Source organism: Denticeps clupeoides, chromosome 18 (genome assembly GCF_900700375.1).
Source record: "Denticeps clupeoides chromosome 18, fDenClu1.1, whole genome shotgun sequence".
Lineage (NCBI taxonomy): Eukaryota > Metazoa > Chordata > Actinopteri > Clupeiformes > Denticipitidae > Denticeps > Denticeps clupeoides.
In genome coordinates, this window is record NC_041724.1 from 16,431,916 (window position 1) to 16,458,545 (window position 26,630).

At 45.7% G+C, this 26,630-nt stretch overlaps 1 protein-coding gene and 1 long non-coding RNA gene across 3 annotated transcripts; both read right to left on the reverse strand.

Annotated features, from left to right (window-relative positions):
* Positions 1 to 23: 23 nt before the first annotated feature.
* On the reverse strand, positions 24 to 7,714 carry LOC114767889 (fibroblast growth factor 18-like). Of its 2 annotated transcripts, none has more exons than XM_028959755.1 (5): positions 6,451 to 7,714; positions 4,046 to 4,085; positions 3,650 to 3,827; positions 1,795 to 1,901; positions 24 to 1,495 (listed from the first exon to the last, which is right to left on the reverse strand). In XM_028959755.1, exons 1-5 carry the CDS (start codon positions 6,480 to 6,482, stop codon positions 1,226 to 1,228), a joined length of 627 nt encoding a protein of 208 aa, XP_028815588.1. In that variant the 5' UTR covers positions 6,483 to 7,714; the 3' UTR covers positions 24 to 1,225. The 2 variants fall into 2 exon arrangements, with proteins under 2 accessions (XP_028815588.1, XP_028815587.1); XM_028959754.1 differs by having other exon boundaries at positions 3,650 to 3,830.
* Positions 7,715 to 18,637: 10,923 nt separating this feature from the next.
* Positions 18,638 to 24,358, reverse strand: LOC114768457 (uncharacterized). Its single transcript, XR_003743061.1, has 4 exons — positions 24,180 to 24,358; positions 21,959 to 22,065; positions 21,776 to 21,834; positions 18,638 to 19,329 (listed from the first exon to the last, which is right to left on the reverse strand). It is a non-coding gene; the product is annotated as an uncharacterized LOC114768457 (long non-coding RNA).
* Positions 24,359 to 26,630: the final 2,272 nt, after the last annotated feature.

Genomic DNA, 26,630 nt, shown 5'->3' on the forward strand with positions numbered 1-26,630 from the left:
ACAGAAAGTCATTTGCAGACGTGTTCTGATGCTGTTTTCTTTACGTTTCACAGGCTTGTAAAAAGGCTGCCATACACTGATGAAATAAATAAGTGACATCATTTTACAATATAAACAATTATAGTAGCAATCATAATAATATTGCTTATTTAGCCTTTACTCTTTATATATATTTATAGATAAAAAAAATTGTATAGTTTTTAATGGATTCCCTTTAATAACTGCGTATGAGACTTTGGTACTCCATGGTGTCCTTGTAGCAGCATTCCATATTGTCTCAAATTGGGAATGTTTTGTCCCATGTCATTTCTATCAAAATGTGGATCCAAAACAAAGTGCCTCCACCTCTTACCCTGCCTTTGAGTGCTCCTATCATGTCAACAGGGTGAAAGGAAGTGGCGTCTTAGTCCATGACTGGACAGTGTCTTTGGTCATTGTGAGTTTTTGGTTCTTTAGCTTCTTTAGTCACTTAGTTACACATTCCATTTCCCATAGGTTCTGTCCTTCAGCAGAGTGAGGGAAGGACAAGTCTTCAACAGAATGGCAGCATCCCAAAAAAGGCCTTTGGTGCACATCTACATACACAAACTCACTCACCCAAATGTACAGCTTCATGTACATAAGCCAAGTTAAGTCAAATCCGAAAGCAGGGAGTGATAGTCCATGATCAATAGCTCCCTTTGTGGTTCTCCCCTTACAAACATGCACACACACACACCTACTGTGTTTGGTTGTCCAAGTTCCCTCCTTTTCCCTCAGGGTAGAGGAGGTTACGTACAGGAACATATACAGCTTCCTCGAGTTGGGATACATCATTCCTTTTTTATAGTCATTCATGATCCATCTTTCCATGGTCAAAGTCTGAAACCGGGTCCTTCATACATGTTGGCAGATTCTAAACTCTTGTTTGTCTGGTTTGCTAGCATCAAGTGCCAAACCAGTGCTAATTTTCAGAACTAATCCTTTCCCAGAGACCGGGTAAAGCCACAGTCAGGTACTAGTCCACTGGGGTCAAGTTATCCTTTTTGCATCAAATTACCTTGTTATCTTTTTAGCATTCAAATGACCGTAACCATATTATATTAGCTTTGGCCATGCTAGAATGTCCCTTTATCATTTAATAGGGCTTGGACGGAGAAGGGCTGTCTTTTTTTGGTTTCCCTAGGATAACATTAGCTTGGTCCTGTAGCAGGTCAGTGAACTTCCTAAGGGGACAGGGTCAACATTAGGGTGGGCGGGCAGCACGGACCCGCTTGCTCCTCTTGCTTACAGTGGTGAAGCGAAAGGGCTGGAGGTCCGGTTGTTCCCCTGGGGGAAAGCGCTTCATGAAGTGCACGTCTTGCTGATTGGGGAGCGTGTGGGGCCCACGGCGTGGGCGCCCCCTTTTGGTAAAGCCCACGTACCAGCCTGCATATCGCGCTGACATGAGCGCTGTGTAGTTGTTCTCAAGAACCTTCTCCACAAAGACGCAATCAGCACTGCGGTTACTGGCCTTCTGGGAAAATAGAAAAAAAAACACGGATCACGTATGGAATGCCAGGCAATAATAGGTCATCGTTCTGCTACTCTACCAAGATGTAGAAAAAATGAAACACAAAACCTGCCTGTGCTACTTCAGCACGGGTAAAAATGTCTACATATCTTCCCCTAGATGAATTTAACAGATCCCATGCTTTTGACATATCTTCCTCTTGTGGGCCAAAAATGTCAAAATGACTTAGTGCTTTGCACTCGAGGCTCACAGAGTGAAGATAATCTAATGCAGAGAGAGAGAATAAAAGATAGATGACTCACCTTGCCCACGAGCTTGCCCCGTCGGTTCATGCACAGGTAGTAGTTGGTTTCTTTGCCTCGGATTCGCACCTGGCTTCCAAAGGTGTCCGCCTCCACTACAAGCTGGGCTTGTGAAGGGACAGACACACAAAACAGACAGGCGTTACAAAATGACATTGTGGCTTTAAAAAGATCTTCCCTTGTGAAAAAAAACAGTGTACTATTTCATTTAATATACTATAAATAGGCTCATAGTGAAAGTGATTGTCATTGTGAAACACTGCAACACAGCACACAACAAAATGTGTCCTCAGCATTTAACTAAGCATTAAGCAGTTGGGCAGTACCGAAAGCAGCCCCACTAGCTGTGTGTGAAGAGGGTCCTTTGTTCAGTGGCGGTTCAGGATTTGAACCAGCAAACGTCAGATTATGGGTTTTGTCCAATTATGTCTTAAAAGGACTGGCCGATGTGACTATATTGCCAACTGAGGTTAGGCACATTTCTATAGTAAAATATTATATAGATGTCAGTCAATGTATATGGATAAACATGAACTATACCTTTGGTTTCCCTAAGTAGTTTAGTCATTTGTGTTGGTACATTGTTGGGTACCACAAGGCCTGGGTCTGTTGACTTTGTCAAGGTAACAGCAACCTCAGGACGTCAGCAATTGTGACTGTTTAAAAATCATCCCCCTTAAATGATTCCTACATGACCTTTGTCAGCTGAAGGGTCAAGCCAAATCAATATTCCCTCTCTCTTCTTTCCTCCCACTTCCTCTAATCTCTCTATCCATTACCCTCTGACTGCACTCTTTTGATAACATGACCTCACTTTGAGCGGCTGATGATGAGTGATGTGGTCTGAGCACATTACATGTATTCAAGGAGGCTGAGCCATTAACCTAAATGATACAATGCATGAAAAAAACTAAATAATATTTCAACTTCTAACACATCTTTAATAAAGGCCATATATCAATGTAAAATCCTTAAATATTTTGTAAAAGGAAAAAACATTTTATTGAGTTTAACATGCTAATGTCAATGTGAGAAATAATTGAAGGAGATTCCAGTACATAACAGTATAAGGCAAAAGTATTATGTTGATTACAGTGATATACAGTTTACACTGTATGTGTATATATATTTTTGCCTCTGATATAAGGAAGGTCCAATCCTAAGCAACGTCATTCACCAGCAAACAACTTTGCAACCAAAATGAATGGCAAATTATTACAGGTTATTATTACAGACGTTCCAGGCCTTAATGTCAAACACACATTCATTCCTCTTCTATTGTGGTTTTAGAAAGCATCAAGCATCATTCGAACTGAGAACGGGGACCAGGGAAAGAGTGGGGGGAGGACAGGGCCAGAGCTCGACGCAGAGACTCCCGGGAGTTGACCGTGGAGCGGATGAGAAATCAATTGTTAGATCGATGCTGAGATGAGTTTCTAACACTCTGTCCAACACCCGGGCTGGACTTGCCCTCTCATTCTCTCCCTCTTTTGTTTCTACTTGTCTCATGCTTTTGAATCATGGTGTCTGTAGCGGCTGAGGTCTTTGTTCCCTTGATCGTGTGTGTGTATTTTAGACAGTGAGGCAGAAATACCTTTCTCTCTCTATATATGAGTGTCTGTGTGAGTGTGAGTTCACATAACTTCACCTCTGCTGTTGCCTCCACAGTTACTGCAGAGCAATTGCAGCATTGTCATTGTTATAATGGCAGAATGGCTGCCCAATGTGATTTTCATGTCATTTTTTCCTAAATGTGTCAGGGCTATTTTTGTATTTGTCAGTGTTTAGCCTATTGTGAGTGTGCGCAGTTGTGTTTAAATGTGTTTTGTCGCTATATTTGAGTGTGTGGGGTTACCATATTTGTCTCCATCCTCTCCTCGAGCACTGATTCGGCGGCCCAGCACTTGGACGTGTTTTCCACTTGTGCGGCTGTAGAGCTGGTACACCCGGTGATGGCGGCGGCTCATGGCGTCTCGCACCCGAGTCTGGTTCTCCACATGTACACTGAAGTTCACCCCGTCTACACCAAACACCTGCTGATCGGAGTGCAAGCCAGAGAGCAGTTTCAACATTTCAACTTTGCGTTCCATTCTGTCTTATGTCTTCATTAATTCCTTTTTTTCACCACTCCAGACCCCACCTTATTGATCTTCGCATCTCTGTTCCCATTTAGACTCCCCTCTTCTCCCCATTTATTATCCGTTCTCTCATTCGTTCACAACCCATTTTTCTCTCAACGCCTGACACTCACCTGTAAGGGATTGCACATCACCAGTAACATCTGGACACATCTGAGGAGAAAAGAGAATGGAAGAATGAGAGGAAAAACAAAATGGAAGGGGGTGTAGATGAAGAAGGTCTTAATTTTTTTCTATTGAAATGATTAGTTGTCTCTGTTTTGCACCTTTGTTCTAGAGCAAAATCCTCATAATCTTGGTCCAGCCTCACTCTCTTTAACATTTTTTTTGCTGCAGCCAGGTTTTCACGAACTGGCATTACTTTTTCAGGTCTGATTTAAAAGAAATGTTAGCCTTGCTGACACCCAGAAATATTATCCAGACACAATCAAAATGCATTTGGTGGTAAAATGTGGGTCAGGGCAGATGTTGCGAAACTCTTCTCCAATGCTTCGTGCCCATCAGCTCTTTTTCCGGATAGGAAGAGGTGTCCAAAATCCTTCTGTCTGCGCTAAAACAATTGAAGGGAAAATATATAACAAAAGGAAGTGTCCATTTTATCAAGAGGAAGCTGACCGTGGCAATCACAACAGCCCACTGCTGCCGGACTGTCCTGTCTGTGGGCTGTGGCGGGAATGTGAGCACCACAGAACATTGAAAAAGTCCCCAAATTCTTATCCTGCCACACATCGCTGCACCAAGCACATTTTACAGCAGATGCTCCCCTCAAACGGTCACTGGCCAACCCGGACGCCACCTCAAGTCCAGATGCTGCAGGACCATCTGGGAATGATGATGAAGTCAAGGTGTGTGTGGGAGGGTGTTGCAACATCTGTGTCAACCAGCTTACAATCCAGGTTGGTGATCCTTGTTTTACCGCAATTCAGAGTCACTGGTGGCCCGACAACAAACACAGACTCATTTCCCATGTGCCCTCACACTCTGTGGGAGCCAAACCTCACTGGCCAGATGATGGGACGGCAGCGGCAGCTTTGCTGACCTGCGCTCCTTGCTCTCTCCCGATCTGCAAGGCTGAGTATTACCAGACATAAACATCATGTGCTTTGGGGTCAGGGGCGACCCTCCCAACGTACATGAGCCTCAGACTAAGATATGGCTGACACGGTAGTAGTAGCCTAGTGGGTAACACACTCGCCTGTGAACCAAAAGACCCAGGTTCAAACCCAACTTACTACCATTGTGTCCCTGAGCAAGACACTTAACCCCAAGATGCTCCAGGGGGGACTGTCCCTGTAACTACTGATAAGGACGTCTGATAAATGCTGTAAATGTGAATATGGGGTTAAAGGGGATGAAAGGGGTAAAAGAGGTGAGAGTCGGCACAACAACTACAATGCACCTGAGACCAACGCACAGCCACACCACTAGGCCTCGGCCTTAAGACAGTAAATTTTCTTTAAATCTGATGAGGGATGTGCATGCGCCGGCCTCCACGTGTGCTTTTTCCTGCACAACCTTTGCCTAACAGGTGCGCGGCGGAGGCCGAATGCCTGCGGTGTGAGCGCCGGCTCGGTCCTAATTTTAATGTGGGGCTGGAAGAAATGTGTGCTTCCTGGCAGTGGGACGCGCTCCCCCGTCCCACTGTGCAACTGTGCGTGTGCCCCCGCCGCATTCCCTGCACCGCGCGGCCCGGGCGCGCACCTACGCACACAGGTGAGCGCGGCTCCGCGGCGCCCTGAGGACTCTCAGCTGTTAAAACACCGCACTCCGCCGCCGGGGGAAAAAAAAGGGGGGGAAAAATATGATTCGGTTGCAGCTTTGGATTCTCCCCGTCCCTCCCAAACCACAGAGGGTCTGAAGTCTGCCAGAGAGAGTGAGAGAAAGAGAAGGGGTGGGAGTGAAAAGGGGGAGAAGGGAAAAGCCAGAAAGGAGCCGAAGAAGAAGAAGGAGAAGAAGAAGGCGAAAGTAAGAGGAGCGAGAGAGTAGCCAGCAGCTCTTTACAGTGTTCTTGTGGTCTGAAGCCAAGAAAAGCGGGGTGGGGGGCGGTGGGTGGACTGACATCATCACCTTGTGACAGCTTCTTGGTGCAGAGGGGTACGGAGGTGCACATTGGCGCAGCATTCCAGCATTTCACATACGACCCGCGGTCCCCCCTGAGATAACGAGACACCCGTCCCTCAGACGTTCACCCGAGAGTCTGTCTGAAAGGTTGGGTGTCTGCGGGCATTCTGGGTACTCATGGCCCCCATCTCGCAGGTTGAGAAAGGAATGAGAACCATCTAGAGATGACTGCCATGTGTGCAAATCATTGGTTGACATATTTTAAACACTTTCTTTTTCCTGAATCTGGTTCCTTACAACAACAACAACAAAAAATTCTTTTTATTGAGTGACACTCGTCATTCCGGTGCCCTGGTGACAGGTTATGAATATCTGCATTTGCGTATCATTTGCATGACTTCTGTGCAGAATTACACATGCTTTTTTTTAACAGCGATTTTGAGGTTCATGGACTTACAAGACAGCCAGGGTGGAAAGAAGGGACCACATCGCTCCCCCCGCCGAGACGAGGCGTCCCTCCAAGCGCGTAACGGTGTCGATTCGGTGAAGCCGGTGAGACGAGGGCGCGGGGTCAGCGGACGCTCCCGTTGCGATCTGTGGCGGGCATCGCGTCCCCCGGCGGCGGCGGGTTCGGGGGAAGGACTGGGGAACCTGTGTTCTGAGTGCCACCGTGACTGTTCTCGGCTGTCACGGTGGTCGCGATGTTCCCGGAGCGAAAAGGGGCGGGGCGACGACGGGAGGTAAAGGGGAGGAGGGGGGGGGTCAGGTCATTCGACAATAGAATCCTTCGAGTCGCAGGAGCAGGTGGAGCGAAGTTCAACCGGAGTGGAGACCCCCGAAGCTGCGAAGCGCACGGGGTCGTCTGGTTTTCACCCCCGTTTTATCTGTTGGTCCAGAACTGCGTCCCCGGGATGGAACAGGAGGGACATGAGCAGCGGGTGCAGGGGCAGGACTTCAGTCCGTACGAGGCAGGATCGGGCGCCGCGGGAGGCGGGATACCCGGGAGCGGCGCGCGGACTCCGGGCTCATGGTCGCGCCTCCCCGTGGCGTTGAAGGGTCCGTGGCCCGCGGCGCACGGACCGACGGTGTCCGCTGGAGTGGAGGAGAGCCCGAAGCGGTCCAGCTCAGATGGTCGCGGGTGATGGGGCGGAGAGAGAGAGAGAGAGAGAGAGAGAGAGAGAATGGAAGGACGGAGAGAAGAGAGGTCAGGGCGGGGGCCGGAGAGAACAGGAACAGCTGGGGCTGATCGGCGGACCCCGACAGCCACCTGATTTCCTGGACTTCCTCAGGTGTCTCAGCCGCCGACTTCCCGGTTGCGGTCCGCCCGGAGAACCGACTCGCTACCAGCCAGGACGCGGGGGGATGACATCACCTCACAAACGTTTCGAGGGGGGACATGCAATCCGAGCTTTTTATTGATTATTTCTTTTTAAATGAAGAAAGTTCCTTTGGAAGTCAGGAGAATTCCGTCCGTTTATTTTGCGCGTAAAGTAAATCCGTGCGTTTCGAAGCGCGTCCTCTTAATCGCACCGACGGAGCAACTTGCGCCCCTCTTCCTTCCTCAAGTCTCTTTGGGGTCGCAAAACGACGAGAGCGGAATCCTTTAGAGAGTTTCCCGTTATCCCGGGGCTCCGTCCCTCTGCGCGCCGACGAGGAGGTGCAGTGGAGAGGCTGGTCGGCGAGAGCAACAAGCCCCGCTCCGAGGGGGAGAAGGGAAGATCGATCCACTCCTCCCTCACCCCTCAACGCCACCCACCCACCCCCCTCGCGCACTTGCCTGATGAATAAAAAAAAAAAAAAAAGGGCTGCGCAGTTATGGCGATGCGCTCGGCGGTCGCCAAGGTCGCGCAGCGTCCCGTCGGGAGGGCGCTATGGCCACCTTCCTCACCTGGGACAGGTCCGGGACAGAGAGTGTTCAGCTCAGATCTTCGGAGCCGAGTGGCAGAGCGAGGTGGGGCGGCGGGGGGATGCTGATTCTGTGTTTCATAACTCACAACTCAGAGAGAGAAAGAGAGAGAGAGAGAGAGAGAGAACGGGAGACGATCCGCTTGAAAGCGGGTCGGGAAGGGAGGTATGTAAGCACGGGGACGGGTCCAAAGTGAACATTTCTCAGGGAATTCGGCAGCAACGCCCGCTCCGCGCTCCCGAGCCCCCCCCTCCTCACCGCGACAGAACCGCAGACGGCCAGCCAGGCCAACACTCGCTATCCCTCTCCAGCACCCCCAAACCCCACACCACACCGCCCCCTGCTCCTTTTCACACACATTCATTCTCAAACCCACGGCGAGTCCGCGCGCGGGGGGGGGGGGGGTGACGACAAGAGATGGTCTCAGTCCACCCCCCCCACCTCCCACAATCGCATTATCCCGACACACTTTGCGCACTTTGTTGTTGCAGACTGATCCGGGACGTGCCAGCGCGCCTCGGGGTCATTCCCCACGCGGTGACTCAAACTGATCTGAAAGTGACCTTTCCCAGCGCATAAAAACGTTCCAGCGGGCGGGGTGGCAGAGGAGGAGGAAGAGGAGGAGAGCGCGCGCGCAAGAGGAAGGAACGGGAGGAGAATAAAAACACAAATCATCATACCAAAAAAATGACCAGCCCTGTGAACACTGTGGGTTACAAACAGGTGAACGCTGGTGTGCAACTGACCACTAGGTGGCTCTAGTCCAAATAATAACAGTCATAATAATAATCATCACCATCATCATCAACTTTATCATAATAAGACATATTACATTTACGACATTTATCAGACGCCTTTATCCAGAGCGACTTACAATCAGTACTTACAGGGACAGTCCCCCCCTGGAGCAACTTAGGGTTAAGTGTCTTGCTCAGGGACACAGTGTCTTGCTCATAGCAACAACAACAACAATATATAATAATACTGTTTACAGCTGCTGCTACTGCTACAACTACTAATAATAGTAATAATAAGATAATCTTAATAGGTAGGGCTGGTTAGTGTATACTAATTTGGTTAATTTATGCAACATTTATGTGTTTTTTTTTGTACAAATCTGGCAATGTGAACATCTGATCAAAAGTTAACTTAAGCTTTTGCTCTGGGACACATCTGACTATATTGGATCTTTTTTTTTTTTTGGTGTCTGTAGAGCAATTTCAAAGCACTGGCTTGGGATCACAAAGATGACTGTGGCGTTACTCCAGCTATTTTAATCTTCAAGAGCTGCGTGATCAACCATCGCTGCCGATCCCCTCCTGCATCAGACCTGTTTCTCTTCAGCCCCGGCCCTTTCCACTTCATTCTGGCTTCCTACATTGCTTTAATTCCCCCCCTCCTCCCAACCCTGCTTGTCTTCTTTATCTCCTTCTGTCTATCAGCACAGTTTGTGGGCAGTGTATTGATTTCCCACGTCTTTTGCTGCTCCTGGCTATCGATCCTTGGCACAAGCATTTAAAACAGACACATGCCGCACGCTAACTCGTCCTTCCTTTTGTGCACCGATAGCAAATACTTTTGTTCTCCTGCCTCTCCTCTCCCCACATATGTATTCTTCCTCTCTTTCTGCCCCCCATCCCTCTTTTCATTTGGGTCTGGGGAGGTGTGGATTGTTGAGTCTGACTCTTGCTGTCTTTGGCTTCAGAAAGTCATCTCTGAGAGGAGAAGGGGGGCGTCCAGCCCTGCAGTCCCATCCGAAGCCTATTCAACATGGCCATTCTGTCCTGCAATTAACATCGATCAGCCCCGGTCAATACTGGGCTTGAGAAAACAAAGGCCTTGTGGGGCTTTTGTGTGAGCCAGCCCAGCTCCTGCATCACAGGCTGCTAAATCCCTGAGCATGCTGTCATTGCGTCAGGTCATTCTCAGCTTAGGTGAAGGTCAGTGTGGTTAAAGCGCTGGACTTAAGACCTACAGCTGCAGGGAGGAGGGGGGGGGGGGGTTGTCAGAGGATTTGGACCTCTTCTGGAGTGCTGTTTAGAATAAAATAAAAAAGGTCTGTATCTCCGCAGGGGGGCACAGTTGGGATGACAGATTTAGGGCTGTGGTCAGGAATATTGGCTTAGGCAGGGGAGCTGTGGATGTAGGTGCTGCGGTTGAGGCCAGTGCAGTGGATTTGGACCTGTCTCTGTGCAGCACCGGGGTTATGAACCTGCCTACTCGCCATGTGATTCTGGCACAGGCACTGATCCAAATGTGGCGTGTCCATCAGTCCATCGGTCCGGTTAGCGTGGCCCTATCAGGGGGCTTGTTGGCAGGGTTGATGGGACAGTTGGCCCACACACCACAGAGCGTTTTTGGTTTTGATTAAGGCTGCCCTTGATACAAATGATCATCATATGATCGTTATCTGCAACGAGAACCTCTTTTATCAGTAAAAGGCGGTCAGTCTAAACTGTTTTCCAGTGTGTAAATGTATGAGACACATTATTAAGTGACTTTGATGGTTGATCCCAGCAAAGTACACATTGCTTTGAAATGGGAACCTGCGCACCAGTTGCACGACAGTGCATGATGGGATGGCAGACAGCTGCAAGCGACGAGATCAGGAATGAATTAGCAGTGGATTTAACTGCATGCATATGTGTTAGCGTGTTGGGAACAGCGATCTGTAAAACTTTAGAGGAGGTGTGGTTGGGGGGGTTCAAGAACACGAAATGAAAAATTGTTTTTATTAGCAGCGATGTTGGTGGTGCTTCGATGTCCATCGCTTAGATTAATCTGTTGAAAGTGAGATCTTGCTCCATGTTTAGATTCCGTCATAGCTGTCTCAGAGCTGCCAATGGACTGTTGAGGTCAGGGATAACTTTACATTTCTCACTTTGTCTTCCCTTGTACTTTATAAGATAAATTTGACACAACCGAGGTGTATATTTTTGGGTAGATTAATTATCTTGGGGTGTCAAACTAGCATAATGAGCAGCCACAGTATCCCATCACAGTCCAAAGCCATGCAGGTCAGGTGAATTGCAAACGCTGAAATGTTCATTTGACCTGGTTGGGACACTCTCCAGCCTCCAGGTATGTAGCTGGATAGATGGTTGGTTATATGAAAGGGAGGAAAATCTTTTTTTTTTGTCGTTATGCTACACAGCATGGCCCACACAATAAAATGTGTTCCCTTAGTGAGCAGTAGGCAGCCATGAAATGTGCCAGAGGAGCAGTGTGTGGGGACGGGACCTTCGTCAAGAGGACCTAACTGGCGCATTGACAGTTTATGATTTTAACCTGCAACCATTTGAGTACGATACTGCTTCCTTACCCACTAGGCCACCACTCCCTGCCGTGATTGGAAGGACTAATGGATCTCAAGCTAAATCAAGTTGGATGCTTAAAAATCTCAGACTATTAAACAATGTGAAACTGTCAACAGGTTCTGCAGAGGATTCAGTCCGGAACAATGTTTCGCAGCAAAGTGTTCTGCATGTGTTAAAGGGCTTTAGGTGATCACCTCAGAGTGGTGAATTTGTACGATTGTTAATGTATGGCATGCTTGTGGCATCTGCATGGCTTCTGTTGAGTTGTGTGATCTGATTTGTATATATAACGTATGAGGTCAGTGCCCACATTTTGCGTTCCATGCTCAGTGTACTCCTGGTGATGTGAAAACCAGATGTGGTTTGCATTGGATCTCAATTCTGCTCGTGTTTTTTTCCCTCTACTTGTTTCGTGTTGAGACTGTGACTAAATCCAGTCTCCTCTTTTCTCCTTTCCTTTCCTTTTCTCTCCTCTTCTCATTCTCTTCTTTTTTTGTTTTCTACTCTTGAAAGTCTTTAATGTGCTATGTAATTACTCTGGCAACACCTCCACTCATTACTCATGCCAATAAAGCACCTTACAATTGACATGCTAGAGAGACAGGAGCAGAACAAATCATTTTCTGACACTCTCAAAATTAATTCCTCGATTTTGCATCTTCATTCGCTTCTTCACCATTATTTGCTCTTCTGAGAAACTCTTCTTCGTTCAATCTCCATTTGTCTATCTTAGCCCCGTTCCGTCTCTCCGGCTCTCTCTCTCTCTGTCTCCATTCTGCCTCCTGCCAGGTGGTACTCAATTACAGCACATTTCTTTAAAAAAAATGCATTCTTTGCCTGGTCCATTTTGGGAAGGCCTGTCTCTGTCAATGAACAGAGCAGTGAAGCGGCGTGGGGGGAGTAGGGGGTTGGTACTTGAGCAAAAGTAGACATACTCCAAAAACAAGGAGCAGATTAGGCTTGAAAAGATGACTAATGCCATGAAAACCTCAGTCCTTATGCCTCTCTCCAGACAGGTCCATTGCAGAGCCAGAGATTGAAGATGTTCCCTTAAGCTCTCCACCTTGGCTTGAACCCTATTTCTCTTTTTGTGTATGGCGTCAAATGCTTAAGCGTTGTCATTCAAAAGCTCTTTTTGGTGCTAACGTTCAGACCCCACCTTGAGTTAAAGCACAACTTTACAGTTCCTCCTGTTTTACTCTGAAGTGAGAAATCTCTTAAGCTTCCCAAGCTGGTGCCAAGCTGTCCCGCTTCCCCTATCTCCTTGAGCAAAGTCCTCATTTGTAAAACAAATATTAATATAAATTACGGAGCATAACAATGGGGAGGGCGTAGGCCTGACGTCAGCCTGCGTTTCATTAGCATTGGTTGCTAACACGTACCATCTGGAGGAGAGGGGGCCGCAGGGTAGACCCCTGCTGCCCAGTGCAGCGTGTCTTAGCCTGGCTTGGCCCAGCTCAGCCTGCACCCCCTGTCCGCCCCCTGTATTATGTCATCTTTAATTTGGCCTTGTCACACATCACCTAACACCTATACTGGTGTGTTATAACCTTTTGTCCAGCTGCAGCGAAAATGTTTTCTTTCTTTCTCCCGCCCTCTTTTCATCGCTACTTTTCTATCAACAGATGTTACTCGAAGCCATCCCGCTCCACCTGCCACCCTTGCTTTCCTTTGTTATTTTTGAGAGAGGAAAAGTTGAAGAACGCAAAGGCAGGCCTTTTCTGATGACACTTCTTCCATCATTCTCTCCTTCCCTGTGTCACCCCACTGTGTTTTTCCACTTGCATGCCGAACTGTGTCGAGCACCGTTATGGAATGAGGCAGAAATATAGAATGTGACAGAAATATAGAGCCCCCTCAGAGTTCCAGGATGTTGCAAAATTTTAGAATGTGTGCAGAAATATGAAACGTGACAATTCTGATTATGGATTGATTTTGGAATCATAGAAGAGTAACATTGTTTAAAAAAAAACTCAAGAAATTAAAAAGATAATGGTAGTTGGTGTGAACAGTGTGATGAAGTGTGATAAATGTATTTCATCAGAGACAAATCAGCCTATAGTACTGACTGCAACTGGAATGCGACTCAGTATGCTTCCATGTACGGTTTTGTTGCACTACGTTTAAATCTAGGCCATTTAAACAGACTACTGTCGTAGTTGCTCGCTGGTCCTGTATATCACTATGCATGGAATTAATGTTAGTTAATATTTGTTAATATTAGTCAAAATGTTATGCTTTTTCCAGTTGACCTATTAACATAAACAAATATTATGTCTGTGCTGTATTGTGTGTGCTGTAACTTTTCTTAATTCATATTTTTGCATTTTTTTGGGTGATTTAGTCTGATAAGAAGTTTTGTTTTTCTCTTTTTGAAGCAATTGTTTTTTTGAAACACTGCAGCACAGCACACAGTGCACACCATGAAATGTGTCCTCTGCTTTTATCACCCATCACCCTTAGTGGGCAGTGGGCATCCATGAAAGGCGCCTGGGGAGTAGTATGTGGGGACAGTACTTTGCTCAGTAGCACCTCAGTCGAAACTTTCTGATAATGGGGCTGCTTCCTTAACCACTAGGCCACCACTGCCCCTCAAAAAGTATGGTCTTATATTAATAACATGAAGTTAATTAGACTAACACCGTATTTAGTTTGAAGACATGTTTCACTGGCTTGTTTCTGGGATTAACACCCCCCCCCCTTCCCTTTGACTCAAGGTTTTAGCTGCTGGCTGGAACTCCTGGCAGTCCTGCTATGCTCCACTAAAGGTCCAAAGCTCTCCAGTAGACCTGAACTTTAGTTAAAGCTAATAGAGCGGAGTTTCTTTGACTTTCGGAGGTTATTAAAACATGCAAGAGGCGGCTGAAGAACATGGCTACTCCAACAACAACACAGGTACTAAAGGAGGTACAGCTACGCTTTGCTGCCTTCAAACACAGCGCAAATTTGAAAAGGTTGTCATGTTGAACGGGTCCCAACCTTGGGGTAATGTGTTCAGTGAAAATGTCAGGGAGCTGCTGAATGCTCATTAGGTGTTCAGTGCCTGTTGGCCAGTGAGATGCTGGGTGTGTGTAGTACATAATTGTGATTTGTTGTCACATATTCAGCTGTGTGCATTTGTGGATCCGCCAGTGTTTAGTGGTTTGTTTATTAGGAAGCTGTGTGGTGTCTTAAGTGGTTTTGTGTGTGCGCCACACTTCAGAGTGTGTTGAGTAAGCTGATGCATATGCTAATGCACATATGTGTGGATGTTTGTTCGGTGGTTTGGTGCATTGGGGGGGGTTGTGCTCAGTAGATTTGTTGTTCTCCAGCGGCTTGTGCTGACCACAGCGCTGTGTTTAGCGGTACGGCATGTGTGTGTGTGTGTGTGTGTGTGTGTGTTTGTTGGCATGGCGAGGGCTTGTCGGTTGTTGCGGGGCTGCTGCAGGTCATGAGCGTAATTTTCCTGCTCGGATGACTGGAGGGGTGTGAAAGTCCATTCACACCCAATACGCACACATGCACACACTCACATGCACACAGCTGCTGTTGGTTTTGAGTGTTGTCCATGGTTTGCAGTGGGCTGTAGTAGTGTTCTCAGTAGCTCCACTCTGCTGACTGGGCTGGGCGAGAACACAGGATACTGGTGTTCACAAGCGGGACCCGCGTCAGATGACAGCGGGGCAGTTTCTCACATTGTGCCGCTGTCCAGTCCAGTTGGGACATCAGGGCATTTCAACTGATTCTTTGTGTTGAATCTTTTACAATTTTTCTGAACGGATATGCTAACAGTCTCTCTCTTTCCCCCCTCACACACAATCACCCATGCTGAATATTCAATGCTTGCTGCAGAGAATGTATACCCATTTATACATACCCATTTATACATACATACAGACACACACACAAAGGCAGCAGGCTTTTTTTTAACATGCAGCTGAAAACCCAGCTGCAGTGATGATGTCATTGCTTGCTGCCACTTTGCTGATTGTGATTCTTTATTGAAAGCAGAACTCTTTGATTTAGCTTCAAGTGCCGCTTAAACACACACACACACTGTGCCCATATGCTGTAGGATCACATAATTAAACACACACCTCGCAAGCTTAGATAACTTTCATGTAAAAATGCACATCAGTGCACACACACCGGATCAAAAGTGTCTTTTGCTAAAGGGTCTGCCGCAGGATGGTTGCCATGTCAGGATCATAGTAGTCATGTGTGTGAAGCCAGCAGAGTTTGACTTACGGCTCAGAGTGAGAGAGTGAGAAAGAAGAGTATCGCCAGACGGCAAGAGTGTTTTTCTTTACTATGTCTGATAAGTAAGACCAGGTTACGCAACCTAGAAAGGATCCTTTTGCTTACCCCAAGGCCATCCCCAAACACATCTCTCACCTGCTGATAGAGCTGGTGCCAAACCTAAATAGCAGCCTCAGTAGGCATGAGTGCGGCGGGGGACACAGGGGGCTCTTTTATTCGGAGAGCCTGCAGCCTAAGCTGCCTCCGCTGGCTTCCCAGTGTCAGCGCTTTAACAGTCCCTGTAAATCTGTTGTTGTTTGGAACCCACTATTGGTCCTGCATGTGCCAACGGCAGTGTGAGTTTCCAAAGTCACCCCCCCCACCACCTTTCTTCACTCCCTTACTTCACCCCCCCCCCCCCCCCCCCCCCCCAATTCACCCCCCAGGGGTTGTAGCCTAAGCTGTCCTCTCTTGGCATGTCCTGTGTCTTTTGAAGACAGTTCAGCCTGCTAATAAAACACAGGTCCCCACCACAACAAAAGGCCCAGTGCCAGTTTATTATTTTTTTTTTCACTCCCTCTGCTCTCTTCTCTCCCCTCCACCCCACCATTTTTTTCCCCTTCTTCTTCTTTTTTGGCTTCGGAAGAAGTATGTGCACTTGCTATGTTTTTTCCATGCAATCACAACGCTCTGGAATAGATTAGCAGACAAGAAGGAGTTTGGGAGGAGGGTGTGCAGAGAGGCAGACAGAAAGAAAGAAGGAAAGAAAGCGGAGGGGACGATGAAGAGCCGGAGAGGGAATCGGTGATGGAAGGCGAGAACAAGGGAACAGGTAACTCTGGCAACCTTGGCCTATGAGGAGGGAGGGAGAGAGGAACAACAGCTGAGCCCTAACTATAGATGGCCGCGATATGAAACAAGTGTAACCTTGACAACAGGACTCCTGTGACACTGATGTCAGCATTTCCTCCACCTGCCCTGCAAACTTTGTTTATCTAAATCACCAAATATAGTGGATTTTGTACATTATGTAGTTTGATAATATCTTATATATATCAAATTTAAAGAAAAGTATTAAGATTTTGCAGGGTCTCTGTAACACAAATACATATATGTTACTTATTTGTAACTGTATCCGCTTTAACTGAGATATAAAACATACTTTACTCCTGTCACTCATGGCAGTTTGAAAGAAGAGTTCTGCTGACAACCTGTTGCCCTCCCTCCCACAAAACACTCACACACAAGCTTTTTGTCTCACTTTTTGGACATTTTGGACTCCCTTCATTTCCATCTCTCCATCTTGCCTGGTGCTGGCAGTAGTGGGTTACCACAGCCATGGAACGTAAAGTAAATAAATGGCCGCTTTTTAGGCACTTTCTCTTGGGGAAGAATACTAGAGAGAAGCGAGTGAGTGAATGTGTGTGTATGTGTGCATGATGGCGAAGGGGTGTATGTGTGTGTGTTTGAAGCTGTAAACCACAGTCTTTTTGGAGCTTCTAAGCGGCTGGCTCAGGAGTAGAGCGGAGCAGGACCAGATGGGCAACCAGACACACACTCACACACTCTCACTTACAGACACACACACTCACAGCACAAACATGTATGTGCAGACATATTCGAATGCTTAAGAACAGATGCAAACAAATGTGTACACACATTATCACAGTGCATATAAACACACACTCAGACACATACAAACACACACACACATCTGTTCAGACAGTTATCCTCAGACATGGTGTAGGTTCTCTTGTATGTGTGATGATGATGGAAATGATGGTTGTGTTGAAGGCAACAATCAGACAATAAGTGCACCTCTCCATCCTTCCATCTCTGTCTCAGTTGCATCTAATCTTGCCCTTTGCTGGTGACATCAACACTTTTGGGCCGCGGCATGTGCGTCAATCGCGTGCCTTCTCCACCGTTTGGTTCTAATAAAGACATTAAGGAGTTGGTGTTCATATTTATGTTTCTATGACGAACCTCTCCAGGGAGCAGTGAGCTCCCACCTAACCCTGGAGCCCCCACCCCGACACCACAAAACCCAATTATCAATTACGACTGGCTGCCGCTGCCTGTCCCCCATTGCTCATAAAACCTGGATTCCTCACTCTCTCCATCTCACCCTCTTTCTCTCTCTCCACCTCTCTCAATCACATTCTTCCTCCCTCCTTAACCCCCCATACCGACATCCCCCAGTCTGTCCTTCCCCACTAATTTTTACAGGGTAATTTTTACTGGTAAAAGCACCTGCCCAGGGCTACGGCCTCAGCAAATACCCCCTCCATTCCCAGCAGTGGACAGTGGCTGCTGCCCAGGTGTGTTTTGGCTTTGGTGTTTTCGACTCTGCGCCCGATTCCTGTAAGCCACGAGTCAACGGAGGAAGGGGAGAGTTTACAATCTTTTAAAAAGCAGCTGGTTCCTGAATTTTACTGTGTTTACCCCTTGGTTTTGCACTTGGTTCACCTCACAACAAGAGCTGAGCCACACATCATACTGCCAGCAGTGAGGGAACGTTCCGTGTGCATGTTGAGAGGTCTTTAGAAACGTATGCAAATGTTATGCAAACAAGCAGTTGCTGCAACGTTGAGGGAATGTTTGCCATGCTGTGGATGTGGCTTGACAGCACGTTCCTGGGGTTGCAGTAAAACAAGCCCCTAATGACACCCTTCAGGACCACAGTAAAGGCCGTGCGCGTCAATCGGGCTAACCCAGGAAATGCTTTGGTTGGCCACAGGGTAATTGTGACTGTCCCGGGCAATTTCAGTAGAGAAATTGTTTGGCCGATACTCGCGGCTTTGCACTTGTCTCTTTGGCTGATGGTCAACCACACGCTACCACATAAACTCACCAGAAGTGTGTGTGTGTGTGTGTGTGTGGAGGGGGTGGATATTGGAGAGAGAAGGGGTTGATATAAAAAACGCATCTTTGCCAAAAAACATCTTTCTCCAGTGCTCACGCTGAGCCTTGTGTGTGTGTGTGTGTCTTGGTTTGCACTAAACTCATATTCATACTTGAGGTAAAGGAAACACATACAGAGAGACATACATAGAGACACACACAGAACGATTCAGAAAGAAAAAGTGACGATAAATGGATTGAATGAACTGCTGACATTTTCACATGTACATTTTCACCTACTTTCATTTTCTGACTTCTCTTACATTATATAACAAAACTGGTGACTAAAAACTAAAAAATAACACATAAGGTTTTTATTTAACAAAAATAGTTTGGTGCAAACATTTGCTGTGATGACCAGAATTGCATTTACTGAGTGAACACATACAAGGAATTAGATTCCAGTTGATGGTGTCCCTCAAGCACAACAGTATTTAACAACAATGTTCATTATAGTATTTTAAATACAGAAATTGTCATACCCTTTGATTCTCTCAGCCACTTTAAGTTACATAATGGGGATGTTTTTCCAGCAAAAACTGTTCACATCTGGCGCACTGGTTGCCTGCATTTCTTATTCAGGTTATGTTGATGAAAATGATGTGTGAAGCAGTCATGAAGGAAATACAAATTTTAAGAATCCGATTCATCAACTAAACTGGCTTGTTTATTCAAATTAAAACCTCACCAGTCAACACCATAGACAGCTTTAGCTTTTTTCCCCTCAGTGTACATTTTATTAATGTAGTAATTACATGCAACAATGCATGGAATGTGAATGGTTTCTTAAACATTTTGTTCCACCAATGAGGAACAACCAAAATGTCTCACCTTTACTGCAAAGACATAAGATATAAAGAACACACACAGTCTGTTGACATGCAGTAGTGTGCGGCGCTCTGTAATCTGCGGGGGTCATCAGCAGGTTCTCCCAGAGCCGCAGACACACGAAGAGACACAACAGGAACTGTTCTTTGCCCTTGGGCGTAGACTAAATGAAAAACGAAATTGAGAATCGTGTGTTAAATGTTTGCTAGATCTTTGCTAAGTCAGTCAGACAGTAAAGCGCAGGCTTTACAGATCACAAACACATTCTTGTCAGGGCACAAAAAAAACCCCACTTTGTGACCTTTTTTTTCTTTTAGATGTGCTGTCAGTCAGTGCGAGAGATGCATTACAAGAGGGATCAGCCAAAGTACTTGTAAACCAATGGAGAAAGAAACATGTCTGTCGTTTATTGGTGGCCCATGATTTATAATCAAGGTTAAATAATGGTGGAACTGGGGAGTGCAGAAACAGATTTTGCTGATATTATTTCTGTCCCCAGAGTCCTGATTCATTTTGAAAGCCTTTGTTTTCTGAGCAACAATTATTGAGCAATCATTTATGTCAGCAGTACTTTTAAAGAGTGTTAATTTTAGGGCCATGACCAGACTGTGGTGGGAATGAGGGCGGAATTATAATTTTTATATAATTTATATGTTTCTTTTATATAATTTATAAAAGATTTTATGTAAAATCCAAAACTTAAAGGCAAAAATTCCCTACAACACAATGCAATAGTGACATCACAACAATAAGAAACAGTGGACAGTGACCAAGGCAAGTGGTGGACCTGCTAGCTTGCATTTTATAGCTGAATACTTCTTCAGCTGCAAAAAAAAAAAAAAAAAAGAGGTTCATCATGCATGCCAGTTCAGATAACTTCATGTGTTGAGTCAGCTGAAGCACCCAAAATGGCACATACTACTGTCTGTTGACACCGAAGTGTCAAGTATAGATCACATACTGACTATGTGGTACATGATAAAGGATTTTGGATTTGGGGTTTTGGGGAAGTGCTTTCCTCCACACTTTGGAGGGTTCCTGTAGTCTACAGTGATGCTGAGGACAGTGAAAGAGCTGAACAGAGCAAGAAAACAGAGAATAGGACAAGAATAAGGCCACTGATGGGATGGGCATTGGTTGATCAGTAAACTATGGATGTCATGTGAACTTGCTATTTATGGTGAAGGATGTGGAGTTATGAGTGGAACAACATAATAAAGAACATGAGTCAAAGGTTAAGAGAAAGGACAGCTGGACTGGTCTGGATTGTATTAGAATTTGGTGACATTTGTCACCTTGTCATCCATCTGTCCAACAATTCTGCTCTCATAGTGTCTGTATTCCTCAGATCCCTCTTTCTCCTGACTCCCAACTTCTTTCTATTTTCACTTCTCTCTGGCGATACATATCTAAATGCGACTAATTAGCATTCAGCCCCTTCCTCCTCTTCCTCTCTTCTCTCCTTTCTACAAAAAGCATTTTCTTTTACTGTTTTTGTTGTGTAAATGAGATTTTGGGAGCACAGGATATGCTTGCAGCTTTCGGACTGTTTGAGTCTCTCTCTCTGGGTGTAATAGGGCAATGATTAGTGAACACATTCAGACTTTCCTTCCATGTGTCGTGCCAGTGAAACGCTTGTGTGCCTGCGGCAGAGAGAGGATAGCAGTGCCAGGGAAGAAGGGGAGTGTACTCTGTGAGTGTGTGTGTGTATGTTTGCAATGCTCAGTTGTGCGAGTCTTTGGAATGAGTGAGGTGTGTGTGGTTTATAAATGCAGCATGTTGTTGATTGTAGCAACCATAAATCTAGTTTTGGCTTCTCTATACAGCTATGTGTGAGTGTGTCCTTTTGTAGTGTTTGATACATGTTTTATATGAACTTTTTTTTCTGGGATATGTGTGTGTTTGGAGGGAGGTCACATTGGCTTTGTAAAGCTTACAGCAAAGGTGATGTTGAAAGTTTTTGGGTCTAGTGTCCTGCCAGTGTGATGTGTCATGTGCTAGGAGTGTGTTCTTAGTCGTGGGAACACGTTCGGGAGCCCAGATGTGCTGCATGGTGCAGTGAAACCCGACCCCCCCCCCCCCACCATCATCCCCCCCACCAAACACCCAGAATTCTGCATTAAGAAACATGTGGAAACAATTGAGTCAATGCCCTGAGCAGGGTAGCCCTCACACACTTGAGCACATAGACATTACATATCCATAATACACTCACATTACACATGTGCTTCACCCAGACACATGCCGCATGCACTACATAACACAAACATATTACACAGTGTAAATATACAATGATTATGTGGATAGCTAGATCATGTGTACATAAGCATGTAGAATATGGGAGAATAATATTCATTCAAATACACCAAAAAGCAAAGACATATATATTCTATTAAAATAAATAAACAACCAGGACATGTTTAGTTGATATAATGCAGTTTTGGTACAATAACAGGCAGAAATATGTCTACATCATTAGAATTCATGAGGAAAAATAAGTCTTTTCTAAACAGGCCCCACAAATTATGAGGCTCTTCAAGGGACATTTTGGGTCACTTTTGGCAAATGTGAAGTTAACGAATATATCAAAAAGTAAATATTTTACATACTTGTAACCATTTAAGTCCAGTCAGCCTGTTTCAGTCATCCAACTTGTCTGGGGTAAGACCTGGAGTAAGACCAGAAAGGTGCAAAAAGAAAAGAAAAAATTATTAATTAACGAACAAATTATTGTGAGCCGCTGCAGCCGAACATGCATTTAGTGATCTACTAAAATCCAATAATTACCACACCAGAACTTGTGAGCAGGGAGAAGGGGCAGGGTTGTTTTTGATGTAGCCAGAGTGCAGGAACAAGCCAGTTTCTGTAATTTAATATTTCACTGCTTTCACATCTGGAGCTACATGTAAAAATGGAAAATAGAGGGGTGGGATTAGAGACTGACTTGGTGAGCAAGGGACAGAACAAGAGATACATATGTCTTAAGCTACATTTATGCATTCGGTTAAACGCTTAATGCACCACACTACAGAATTTTCTGACACACCCATTGCACTTTGTAATTTTCACCCGTACAGCGCCATAAACAACCATAGACACAGTCGCTCCAACACATTTCTTTATTCTACACACATGCAGGGTGAAAGCAACCCTGGCTTGGTGGGCGCGTGTAGGTGATCTGTGTGTGATTACTGCTTGGCTCACTCTCAGCTCTGATGATGACATTCAGCTCTTTCTGCTCCGTGAGTCTGGTGGAGCTCCAAATGAGACCACTGAGTACTCACAGTGCTCTCAGAACAGTCATCTGCTCGAACCTCTAAACCATTAGGCTTGTTCTAATCACACACCCCCATATAACTGTCCACATCACGGCATGCACTACAACCACTGGATTTTGCCGTCTAGCACCTAGATTAAGCTGGGCACAGCGGCAAGTGATGAGCACAAGGTGAACAAATGTAAGTGACAGAGAAAGGCTATCCTCACCACACCATTACCTCAGCCCATCCTTCTCACCAGACCTTTCACCTTGAAAAATCGCTCTAAAAACTTTGTAAAGCCCCCCCGTTGTTACCTCATACCTTCCTTTTACCTCAGACCTTTTTCATTCAAAGTAATGTGCTTTCGGTGTAATGTGTCATTATGTTGAGGCAGCATGGCCCATGAGGCTTGTTTTGAGCCTCAACTGTGGCCCACTTGGATAAAGGGCTAGAAAATGAAACATTCCATTAGCGTTGCACTGTGGGGGCATTGTACGTGAAGTCCAATGGGCAAGAATCTTTGATGTGACATTATTTCTGCTGAAAATTTATGAAAGGGGTTCAACTTAACCTTCCTCCACCTGCAGGGTTGTCGTGAATAAGTGTTGAATGATCAACAGATTTGGTCTTTTTATCTGAACCTGTATGTCACTGCTTTTCTCTTCTGGGTTCCGTTTTCTGAAATTCTGCAATATGGGCATTCTGTTTAAACACCAGTTACAAAGTTATTTTTTTTTTATAAAATTGGAGTGGATAGCATAGAAACAACACAGTAGTGCAAACACACTATCCACACACACAGACACACACTCACAAAAACAGACCTGCAGTACTTGGTTAATCCCTCCTCTATTCTCTCACATGTCATTGCAGCTTTGATTTGCTCACGATTCTTCATTATTGTGGTGCTGGAGACATGTCAGGGCTTTTGTTTGTAATTACAGGGGCCTTGAAATGAAGGGGAATTTTAAAAAGAAAAGAATGAGGGATGGAATGATAGGAAAAAAATGTGCGTCTGCTGTGACATATTAGTCATTTTTTACGGTAACTGTTTTTTTTTTTTCTCAATACACTTCCTAACACACGCACACACACACACACACACACACACACACACACACACACACACACACACACATAATGGGAGGGTTCAGACATGTTGGTCTTGTGCTGCTTTATTCAAAGCCTTGAAGAATTTATGAATTTCTTGAGGCTTCGTTTTTTTTCTTCAAGTTGTTAAAGGGGCCCAAAGGAGGGTAGGTTCAGGTTGACCTGATTCTGGTGACCGTCATGTTAAGGTGAAGACATCGGACACCATGTGTCAAGCATTCACAGCTTGTTTCATGCTCTGTGTTACCCAAGGGTTTTCTATGCGTTTTAAACAATGTGTGCAGTCTTTGCCTGCATGACAACCTGAGGCTGTGTGGATGCTGGAACAGTCCTTGATGTTCTAGTGTTGGGTTATTAGTGCTGACAAGTTGATGCTTTATTGCTGTTTATCTCTTTACCTGGAGAACTGCTCTCACCATGTCCTGCAGGAACCAGCAACAAAATAACTCTCTTGGTCATTAATGCAGCATTTTTATTCATGTTATTTTCATTCTCATTGTTAAGTTTTGTCTGCATTTGATGGCACCATCATCACATGATGACAACCTGCAAACTGCAAACATTACAGTCTAAACAGTAAGCACACGCACACACCCGAACATGCAAAAATAAGCAAACACACGTACCTCTGCAGAGCACTTACCTAAATTGCCAGTTAGTGTGACATCATCAGTCCTAGAGGCCAAACATGCTCTACACTCCGAATATCTCAGAGGTGAGGCTACTCGAGATATACAGCTACACACATGTACACACACTTACACACTCCACCATCCCCCAACAACACACACACACACTTCCAAGGACAATAACATGCTAGGTCCTGAGAGAGCGAGAGAAAGAAAGAGAGAGAGAGAGAGAAGGGGAGTGTATGACCCACGTCCTCTTCTGACTCTTGGTATTGCCTAATAGGGATTGTTTGTGTGGTATCCAGTAGCAACCAGAAAGGAGGGGTGGGGCAGGGGAGGCGAGGTGTATTCAGTGATATAGAGCTGTAATGTTAGTTGGAAAATGTTCAGACTGTGTGTGTGTGTGTGTGTGTGTGTGTCAGCGACATGTGCACGGGCTACCGGAGTCAAACGGTTGAAAGTGAACTGCCTCCCCTCGCTCCCTGGAGTGTATTTCTGAGCTCTCACCCCACCCTGGCTCTCTCATTCACTCTGGCCCATATGTTGTAGGATTGCGCACCATACGCGCTTATGCATACGTCTGTCTGCTCCATCCACGTCTATTTAATTCCTAATGCTTTTAGCAGAGCTATGACTCAGCTGGACCTGGCCCAGAGTGTCAGGTAGTGGTGAGCAGGGGGTAAGAAGAAGGGTGTGCAAGTGTGTATGTGAGTGGGTATATGTATGGGGAGGGGGGGGGGGTCACCCTTATAATGCTTAATAAGAGGTAAGGGAGTGCAGTAAGGTCAAATACATGCAGAGAGGGAGAGGAGGAAATCTGTATGTGTGAGACACGAGGCAGGGGGAGATGGGGCAGGCTTGAAGGGCTTCCATGATGAGAGCGTCTCTCTGCCTCCTCCCTGCACCATCATGTTTTGGCGCAGAGCGCTGCTCCATTAATGTGTTTATGTGCGAACATGTCCATGTGTTTATGAGTTTATTTTGTAGCTGTAAATGAGTAAGAGATGATTATCCAGGGCATAATTTGCAAATGTATATGCATACAGGTACCCACTCGTAAACACACTAGCCTCGCATCTGAAAAGGCCCACCCACAGATACACACACACACACACACACACACACACCTTGTGGAGTTTGACAGAAATGAGGGAGTTCTAAGGTTGGGTTAGGATAGGGAATTTTTGGGTGGGTCGGGATATTTTGCCAGCTGTCAGTTGCTTTGTTGTGCCCTATGGCAGGGACTCTCCTGTTTCTGAGGACTCAACATGCTGCATGGAATTCCATTGCCTCAGATGTGGAGGTGAAAGTGGGTTTGGTAAATGTGTGTGCACTCACACTTAACTTTTAGTATCCTGCTAAATGACTGTTCAGCCTCAGGCCATATACTTAATGCAGGGATGAACCCATTTCCTAAAATCAAGTGCTCAGGATCAACTTTGACCTCTTTGTGTTGTAAAGAGAAACAATTGATTTGGTTTTATTTCATTTTAATGTCTATATCCAAGGTGCACCATGCAAATCTGTGTCTTGTCTTATCTTGTTTCTTCTGGGACATGGGTCCTTGTCGTTCATAATCTTGCATTCTTTAAAAATCTTCTCCCAATTTTAACCCCTACAGGTAGATAATGACAGTGGTGATGACGAAGATAAGCTCATTTTGCACTTGTGCGACCTGGAAGAGGGGGGAGTGTGGAGTGATTAGTCCATGTTCAGTGCTGCCACCTTCAGGACAATAAGTGGAACTCATCACACAAAGTAGCAAAACGCCCCATACCCCCTGGAGCAACATAAGATGACATGTGTTCATCAGTGTCATCGTGTTTTGAGACAGGGTTTGCCAGTCCTGTTCCTGAAGAATGTCCTGAAGAAATTCTTCCTTCCAACTCGAATTAGGATTAGTGGCTCATTAACAATCTAAGGATGTAAATGGTTGCTTGGTATGCAACGTTCTGACAAAAAGATCTTCTGGCCGTTTTACTGACAGCAATGTGTCACATATGTGACTTAAGACCCCTCGAAGTCAGAGATATTTTGCCCTTGCACCAGTGCTGTGTGCGATTTCTTTGCAATGATTCCATAGTGGGCCAGCCCACCTGTTACCAGAGGAATTCTCTCCTGCTCAGTGTGTGTATGACTGTGGTGGGGGTGGTAGGGCAGGACTGCGGTCTGTTTTAACATGTCTTTTTAACTTACAGGGATTTTATAATCTTGTGCTGGAATACGTGCTTGTGTCTGGGTCACACACACACACATCCATTTCTTTCTTAGCATGTCTCTTTTTTGACAGCACTAATAATTTCAGTAGATCATGTTACAGCCTGTCTGCTTGCGCCAGTGTCAGTGTTTTTGCTTTTCCTGACCTCTTCTTCTGGATTCCCTGGGACTGTTGCAGTCCGTCCAACTTTCTGTTGTTGCATACCAGGTATCCCTGCACATAATCTTACATATTAGCACTTTCTCAC

Excerpts from the sequence above, each read along its gene's own strand:
- LOC114767889 (XM_028959754.1), bottom strand. The coding sequence starts at position 6,482 with ATGTGGTCCCTTCTTTCCACCCTGGCTGTCTT. Across the intron at positions 3,831-4,045 it reads TGATGTGCAATCCCTTACAG|CAGGTGTTTGGTGTAGACGG; the intron begins GTGAGTGTCAGG and ends CACTCCGATCAG. Across the intron at positions 1,496-1,794 it reads GGGGCAAGCTCGTGGGCAAG|AAGGCCAGTAACCGCAGTGC; the intron begins GTGAGTCATCTA and ends CTATTTTCCCAG.